The 9,579-nt window shown below is 37.6% G+C and overlaps 1 protein-coding gene across 1 annotated transcript in view; it reads right to left on the bottom strand.

The window, feature by feature from the left end:
- Window positions 1-281: 281 nt before the first annotated feature.
- LOC121874733 (neurobeachin-like) overlaps window positions 282-9,579 on the bottom strand; it is a 52,799-nt gene continuing 43,501 nt past the window's right edge. Inside the window, exons 18-19 of the mRNA XM_042379011.1 lie at window positions 8,713-8,864; window positions 282-3,675 (exon numbers count right to left, since the gene is read on the bottom strand). Coding sequence (XP_042234945.1) covers window positions 3,585-3,675; window positions 8,713-8,864 — 243 coding nt within the window. The 3' untranslated portion in view covers window positions 282-3,584. The remainder of the gene's footprint in view (window positions 3,676-8,712; window positions 8,865-9,579) is intronic.

The following is a 9,579-nucleotide window of genomic DNA, read 5'->3' as shown; positions in this document are numbered from 1 at the left end:
GTACATCATATGTAAATCAAGAGACCCATTTTCCAATTATGTAATTGTATATTTTCAGCCTTCCGGCTGCCATGCTCTTTCAATAAATCGTTAATTATTATTATTATTATTATTAGATTAGAACAATACTTAGACATCACATTTTTGCCGGGTACTCTGGTTTCCTCCTGCAATAACACTGGAAAATGAAGGTTATAACAAAGAACAGACCAGCTGCCCAAAGTGGTGAAAATCTATACAGTATCTCAATCAATATTTCTTGAGGAATAAAGCAAACTCTGTTATAGTAATTTCCTTTATTGGCCATTCTACGTACACTAACTTTAACAATGAAGAGTGAGGAAGGATGGTCAGACTGGCAGTTTGTGGTTATGACTGTCAAAGATCAACAGCAACTAAGATCAGAAGCTTGACATATTCCAGCTAATGCTTTCTCCCAGATATTTAATAACCAATTACTATAATTATCAAAATAGGCAAAATACCAGGTCAATCATGTATTCATTACATTTTACAAATTATGGTGAATATGTTGATGCATTAGCCCAAGTACAATATGTAAATGGATCCGACATCCAACAAGTTGATGGTAATGTGAATTTATCGATATTTTCTTGAAGAAACTGACGTTGCTGTTATGAGACTTGACCATCATACCAGTTATATGCCATGTGAAGTTTCATAAAAGGAAAAGTGACATTTTTTTATGGTAATAAAACCTGATTTTGCACTGAAAGCCGAGTTATACCCAAAACTGACAACATCCCATAGATAATGATAATAATACTTTATACATTAAATCACTAGGTAATAGTGACTGAATAAAACCTTCATAAAAATCATACTAGCCACCTTAACCCTAACACTGGACACAGTACTAGTCCAAACAAAATATTCAGCCTATCTCTTCTCATAATAGCCTTTACAAGTCTACAGACCTTGGACAGTAATCACCAACACTCTTGCAGTACAATTTTTGGGCTGTAATTGAAGGTTAACAAATCCTGACCCCTAAAAATGCAGGCTTTGTTAATCACCAATGACACAGAGCCCAAACAAGCAAAAAAGATAAAAAAAGATCAAATAAAAAATAAAATGCCACTGCATTCAACTACCAAAGCAAAAATCAAGGCTCGCTAAGTAAATGAAAATAGCAAAATTGCCACAATCAATTAGGTAAATAGTCAGGTATTTCTCCAAGTGCACATCCATTTACATGGAAAAAGGTGTACCGTGACAAATCTGTAAAAAACTGACAATGGTAAGTGTACGATCAATAGTTTAACTTTTGCCAAAATAATGATAAGCTAATTCTAAATATTCATATCAAACAACATGACTGCAGTGTGGCAGTAATTTAAAATTAGTGCCAGATGCAGTTCCTTAATGTATACAAGTCACTCAAGCACATGATAACCACTAGAAAGAGACGTGTCCTCATTTGTGGAACATTTGCTTTATATTACATGGACAGTGAGCTTGGTAATCACTATATACAACGTTCTGAGCAGCTATCACAAACACAACTGATGGAGGGAATGGTCCGTTAGTTTCAGTGCCAAGCTTGCCGGGGGAGTGGGGGTCTTGAGCTGTGATTTCTACAGTAAACCCATCTTTATAATTCATATAAATCTGAGAATAAAAAATTTGTAGGATAAAACCTTCTGTCTTAGAAGGGAGAAATTATACTTAAGCTGCAAATGCACAAAATGCTTACTGTACAGATAGCTATAGTTTAGTGTAAGAAATGTTTCCCAAATTTTGCTACAATGCAAACATTTATCAATTATATTTTTGATTAACTTAATCTACCTGTGTACCTATCTCTTCCATGCTAAACTAAAAGTGCGTAGGAAATCTCAACCATATTTAAGAAATATCCATCACAAATGCAGTCCACAAGATAATCACTCCCTATATATTTCCATCATGCATCATATTCAGAAAAAATAAAATTATTAAAAATACAAGCTGACACACTTAAACTATAGTTTGTAATCCTGATTCCACAATATACAAATAGTACCAATTGTCTCCGTAAAAATGTGAAGTGATTCGGATTCATTTCATTACTCAAGGCAGTTTTCATGCCGCTGTTCTTTAGTCAACTTGAAGAATGAGGGTGTTGAGAGGTGTGAGACCCCCTCACTGTTTGCTTGTTCTTTAAGTTCCCACAATGTTTAGAAAGTAACAAGGCCTATAAACGGTTTTTATACTATCAACAAGTACCACAACTGGATTCTGATCAGGTTCATAGTCAAACTGCTTATCAATATTCTTGGTACAGTTTTAAGTTCAATTACTATTTTTAATATTAAGATATTTCCTATAGAAAAAGACTGACCCCTTTTTGGCACAGCGACACCTGACTAGAAGCAACACCTGGGCTTTCGTAATTATTGCCGTAAACAAATGCCTTAATGAACCTTTGCCACTGGTTCACAATATATTACAAGACTGGCAAGGACGAGTCTTGTACTCGCTTCAAAGACCACTTATTTTCCTACAACTACAGAAAAATAAGCTTTACTGGATTACATATTAGGCTCTTGAATCAGTAATCATATCTATCATCTCAAAAGACTGTCATTACTACTCTTTCACATATATTATATATATATAGATTTATATATATTTATATACTGTACTGCTTATACATTACAAGAGTAAGAAATTTACTCAAATTTCTCATATCCATAAATGAGGAGTGACACTGACCAAAAATATAACAGCAATGGTGGTCACAGAATTCAAATCCCCATTTCAAAGGCTCTCAAACAAATCACATAAATCATTAACAATTTGGTGTGATAACTACAGAGCCTAGTATGCTACTATGTGATCTTACAGTGAATATGTGAAAATTAACTACAAAAACCAAATATAAAACAACAACTCAGTATCGAAGTCAGGTTTAAATATACTATATTTAGAAATAACATCAAATCCCACATTTCTGTTACATAATATATTTATATAGTATTAATGATTCATAGCAACCCAAAGTGTAGCTAATGCTATAAAAAAAATTGCATTATCACAAAGCATAATGAGCAACTAGGTGTTAAAAAAAATTCTGCTTGGTATAAGCTCAAGTGCTCACAAAATCAAAGTGGCAGCTACATAAAAGAAAAATACATGAAAGCAATTTGCATACTTGCCAGGAGTGCAAGCTTGGCTGTCTTAACCACTTACTAGTCAGCGCTACGATCCTACAATAAAACTCAACTTAGCTCATGACAAGTCAGCAGTTAGAGAAAGACTTGTGAGCATGACAAATGGCAATTTTTAATGAATAACATTGTAGTTCTAAAAGCTGTATTTTAGTAATATTAGAAAAATTTCTTGACCTCTCTGCCTATACAGGTATTAATTTCATATGAAATCAATATATATATATATATAAAACATATAAAACCAGAAACAAAGAGAACAGGTTACATTGTACTTGCTACAAGCAAGTAGCCTGCTTTAATTCTCAAAATGTGTGTAAATTCTAAAGCACTGTTTCATTACACTTCAATGTCTGTCTTTTCTTGCTTCACTCTTGTCAACTTAACAATTAGTGTATGTGAACGAGTGGGTTAATAGCGCTGCTGGAACTCGTGGTGCCAGCGGTTGAAGTCGATGTAAAAAACGACAATGGAGCCCGTTGATAAGCCAGCCATCAGGAATCTAGAAAAACAAAAGTAGTCAATGTAATGTTACCCACTGCAAAAGAATCACTATGCAAAGTCATGACCCTTGGAGAGTCATGACACTGCCCACCAGTACTTTGCAAAGCCATGAGCCTATCCACCAGTACCTTGCAAAGCCATGACACTACCCACCAGTCAGTACCTTGCAAAGCCAACCAGTACCTTGCAAACCCATAATAATAATAAATGATATCAGTCAATTTTACAAAGGATATCTTGTTTCCAGTAGAGTCCTTATGCCACCAGTACATAACCCAGTTTCAAAATAATAACAAATAATAGATGTGAGGGGGGTTATTAGGGGAAAAAAATATGGACAGAATCACAAACTATCGAAGGAAGTTCTGAAGCCTGCATACAGGAAGAAGGGAGGAACTTTGAACATTTACTCTAAATGATATACTGTACTGGGCATATCAGATTTCAGTACGTTTGTAAATAAATTGCACTTGCAACATTAGATGCTTCGTTTTCCTTTCATAGATTTTATCACATTCCCATTCAATATTTCAAATGTTGTAACTATCAAATTACTGTATTGGGTATTCACACTAAGTTCAGTCATATACCTTACATTTTGTCTCATTAATACACCCTCAGAATTGTGAAACCTTTTTTTTTAATCACCCCTACATATAAACTGCATGCTAATATGTATGTCTTATGAACCTCTATGTTTCATTGTAACTAACACTTTATTGTATATCCTCAAAGACTTGAAATCTGACCACATAATGACGCTTCCCTAAACATTTCACCCACGACCATCTACTTAAGAATTCTATATGCTGGTATAACATTTGCATAAGATAAACAATTATCACTTGCTTTTATGAGAAACAAGAATGAATAGAAAGTATGAAAGCTGCCAATGAAAAAATAAAAAAGCAAGGTGGTGTGAAAAAACTTCAAGACAAAATGGAAACTGGCAATAAATAAGGGGGCAATCTGAAGTTAAGGAGTACATAAATAACACCCCCAAAGCTGACCATCAATTAATGAAAGGATTTTCCCTTTCTTTATCCCAGATTATTATTACTGTGAAAAGTAAAATGGCCTTCTACCATAAGAACATGCATTTGTGAACACTTGCATATGTTTCTGTGTTAAGAAGAGCTGGGGAAAAGTATAGGTGATTTTATAAGACCCACCCAGTCATGAGCAAAAGTGCCTCTACACTCCTGTTCAGACTGTACCAAACACATAGAAGATACTACAGTTCCATCTATACAGTAGGTAGAGAAAGAGTTCTGAGACCCACCTCAGCAGTTCAGATTCCTGGCTGTATACTATGATATTTGCTTGTGACTGGTTACAGTAACATTTTCTACCATTTGTCAATATTTCCTGCAATCATAGATTGGCATCTTTCAAATTCAGTTTATTCTAAGGCCTTATCATGAAAGAGGGGACAGGTCCGTCCACATCATGATAATTAATCCATCATAAACAAAATCTGTCCTTGAGCTGCACCCTGATATAATGGAATTTTAATCAACTGTTACTGAATGCAAGGCTTTTTCATTGTCTCATAAGCATCCTTGCACGAGGAAACAAGAGCCTCATTAATGGCACATGACACACTCATTAATTCAGTAGTCAGGGCATGAGGCAAGGAAATTCATATCTTGAAGGGGACAGTAATTACATCCTTTCATCAGTGAACGTTACCTGTGAGGGAGGAACTTGGTTATTGTATGCAAAAATGCTTATAAGGGGAGTGCATACCTGTATAAAGTGTCTTAATGATTCAAAAGTCAAGGAATAGTGAAAAAAAATTGCTTGGACAAACAAACATTCCATACAATACTTCCTACAAAGACCTAAATACAGTACAGGTAGTTCTGCTATAACGCGATAATTGTGTTCTTGTAAAATATCGTGTTATAGAAAATCGCGTAATAGAAATAACAGGGCTTATGGAGAAAATAGGGTTAGGTGCAGTTTACTCGAAATCGAAAAAATTTAGTAGTTAGCCTAACACAAAGGATAGCACAGTCTAAATAAATGTTACATTCATATCTAATAATGAAATCATACAGTAAATTTAACACTTTACCTTGAAAAAATATGAATGTAACTTGATGGGGGAGAAGGGTGATTTTGAGGTCGATAACATCAAGCTTCTCTTCAAGTGTTATATCCTTTCTTTTATGATAATCACCGGGAATTCTATCATCAGAATGCTTTTTGGAGATATTCTTCTTTACTATATTCACAGTTAATACCACAAAATTGGAGAAATAGTAAGCAAAAATCGCGTTATAGCAAACAAGCGATCGCGTTATACAAATATTGTTCCGAATTCATAAATCGCGTTAGAGCAAATTCGCGTTATCAAAACACGCGTTATAGCAGAACTCACTGTACAGTAAAGTCTGGATTTACGCGGTCAATTGAACCCGTGTAGGCCCGCGTAAAACGAGAAACGCGTAAATGAAATAACAGAACATATGGGATTAATTGAAATAGAGACTGGGCCAACCCCCAAACTCCACTTTTTGCCGACACAATACGTACATTGTAGTAAAAATAACATCTTAATCTTATGATGGTATGCACACATAATTATTAATTAAGAGAAATATCAACAATATTAGGTTTTTTGACACTTACATTAGTAGAAAAGCTGGGTCGGCACACGTGGATGGCGGCTGGTTCCGAGACAGAGGGCAGATTAGTTGCCCTCCAGTGAATCACTTTCACTTTCACTACTCGCAGAGGTTTGCAGGGCCTCCCAGACAAATCTCTCGAAGTCCATATCGTCACTATCACCATCACTGACTTGGGCTGGTTGGGGTTGTGGTGAATTGCGGGCGAGGAAGTCCTCAATACTACGTTGACGACTAGCATTGATGTTGTCGAGATAGATCTGGATATACGGCTCCATAAATTTCGTCAGATGGTTATTAGACACTTCATACCGATGCTTGTCTGGGTCGTTGTTAAGGATGAGCTTAATTTTGTCCCCCAACTTGATGATTTCCTTCACACAATCATGGCTTGGTCCAAGTAATTCAATGCTTTTCTCAGGTGGTGGGGGTCCCGCAGAAGCCATTGAGAGTTGTGAGGGGAATAGCGGGCACAAGAGAGAACTGGATACGCGGAGAACTGAGAACAATGAGACAGACCCTGCTAGGTCAGCGACTTCTACCCTCTGGTGGCAGGGCATGTCATGTTACATTAGACCAATCACAGCTAGCGGTGGAGGGAATGCGTGGGTGGTAAGGATGCGTGGCCCAATCACAGTCCGATACGTCATATGACGTCACTGATAAAGCAACAGCGACATACTGCGCAACCTTGCTCGCGCTGCTTGTGGTCGCCTGGGCCGCTTGAATCCAAAATGGCGCGGCGCATCTAAACCCTCCAGCGACTCGCCGCGTAAATGACCAAACGCGTTAACCAATACCGCGTAAATCCAGACTATACTGTATTGTATTATAAACTATGTTCAGAATTCAGAAAAGATACAATGAGTACAGGGGGTCTCCGACTTACGAAAATCCTACTTAAGGACATCCGCTGATACAAAAGGGGTCCCATAAAGTCACTTATTTTAAGAGTCCAACATAAGTACAACTGGTTTGTAGTATTTATGTACGAGAACTAGTTTGCATGGTGTAGAGGCGAGGCGGAGCGGTGAGTAGGTAATAAAATGTCACCCAACCACATTACGTACATGATCAAGTGCAAACTGTTGTTTTTTGCGTATTAACTCTCTTTTTTTTGCCCTTATCATACCCGATGCAAGTGATAGTAGTGCACCCAATTAATAAAGCGTTCTGAAAAAGGCAAAACATCCTCAGTCATTGGTAAAATGTTGGGCTTCAATTGGTCGATGGTCAAAAGAAATTTGAAAGACAAACTACACAAATGCACTCAACTGTGATAACAAAACAAAGAAGAGGACTGTTAATTAAAATGTTAAGATTGTTAGTAATATGGGTGGAAGATCAAAATCAGTGAGATTTGCCTCTAAGTCTAGCCTTGAATCAGAAAAAAGCAAGAAACTTGCATGCTGACTTGAAGGCTAAGTGTGGTGGTGAAAGTGATGGGGAAGATTTTGTTGCTAGTAGGGGCTGGTTTAACCGATTCAAGGTAAAGGCAAATGGTGTTTGGAAGAAACACTGCTCACAGTTTGTCCACGATTTCAGGGGCTTTGAAAATGATGTTGGGGATGTGAAATAGACAGTGGTAGACCTTAGGAACCAACTCCAGCTTCATATTCATGAGGATGATGTCACACAGTTGTTTGAGTCTCATGAGACCTGATTGAACTGGAAAAGCAAATTTGTAAGAGGATGTTAAGGAAGCTGAAACTCCAGAACCAAAGTGATTCAATACAAAGGAAATGACAGATGGTTTCAGGCTTATTGAAGAAGGATTGTTTAAATTTGAACAGGAAGATTCACCACGATTCATAGAGGTATTACTGAACATCTACAATGCTACAGAGAGATTTATGACAAAAAGAAGAAAGTTTCAGTTCAACCATCTCAATAAAGCCTCTGTCATTCCTACAAATACCCTTCTCTACATGCAAGCCAGTCCCAGGTTTCAATGTAAGTGTTAAACTTTAATTTTTAGTTTCTTTTACTGTATTTTGTCATTCAATTTCTTCTTTTCTCTTAAATATACTGTATAGTGCATATAGAGTACATGTTCCCACCGATATACTATCGTGGACAAAAGTTCGCTCCCTGTAGTGAAACTGAGACACGGGAATGAGTCTCCAAACTGACTCACCCTGATTGTTATCTGGTGCGGGTGTGCTGTGCGGGTCGATACTGCTTCAGTTTGGGAAGGAGCGAACTTTTGTCCACGATAGTACATTTCCGACTTAAGAATGTCCTCAGGAACGGAACAGTAATAGTTCATAACCCAGGTACCCCCTGTACCACTCATCAACCCTGGCAGTCAGTATTAAGTCCAGCAGAAGGCCATCCACTACTGTACATAACCACTGATGTCTAACTGAGAATAGCTGCTTTTCTATACAAAAACATCTTACCTCTGGTCATGAGAGAGTGCAAGAGACCTAATAGCAGAGTCACACGTTGGGAAAGCGTAGAGCAAAGCGAGGGAAAATGTCCGCCACACCTCAACAATGCCTTTCTCTCCTCCAGTCATCATGTATTCTCCATCACGGCTCAAGATCACACACTGTAGAGACAGTTGCTATTAGTTTAAATATTTCAGAAGCACTAAAAAATAATGAATCATACAAATACTGCACACTCACTACAAAAGTATCTGTAAAAACTTTTGCTTGACAATACGACACAACAGATGAAGGATTTTAACAACCCTACTGAGATAACAGGAGTCGCAGTACAGTATTCATTTTGATATCCATTGGACCCAACCTTGCAGATACTTTCTGGAGTTAGTGTACGTAAGTTTCGTAAAATAATTTAGTACAGAAAATTATTTTACAAAGTAGAATAAAGCAAATAAAGTACCAGTAGTACAGGACTCAGTATACAGGTACAGTAATATCTCCATTAGCTGGAATCCCTCAAACCCGGAACTCTCCGATAGCCGGAATTGAAATTTGCTCGAAAAAGCATTCCCAAAGCCGGAATTTAAAAGAAAATTCCAGCTTTGGGAATAAAGACAAAAGCTCAAGTATTTTGGGGAGGGACCTGTAGTGGATTTCTCCCCTACAAACGCTGTTTGTCGCTGCCTAGCCGACCCCACCAATTCCCCAGTGTATGCCTCGTGGTCTAGGTCAACCAGCGCCGCCATACATCACGGAGCGGGGGTCAACTACTAAGCCACGCCTACCCCCGCTATTTAAGACCTGACCTCGTGGTGATCACTCTCTTTCTACCGACACCAACCAGCCAGCAACACCTCCTCCGCCGCTGCCTGGCGG

Source organism: Homarus americanus, unplaced genomic scaffold (assembly GCF_018991925.1).
Source record: "Homarus americanus isolate GMGI-L3 unplaced genomic scaffold, GMGI_Hamer_2.0 scaffold40841, whole genome shotgun sequence".
NCBI classification, from domain to species: domain Eukaryota; kingdom Metazoa; phylum Arthropoda; class Malacostraca; order Decapoda; family Nephropidae; genus Homarus; species Homarus americanus.
Note: the sequence above shows the minus strand (reverse complement) of the source record. Positions and strands in the feature narration are given on the sequence as shown.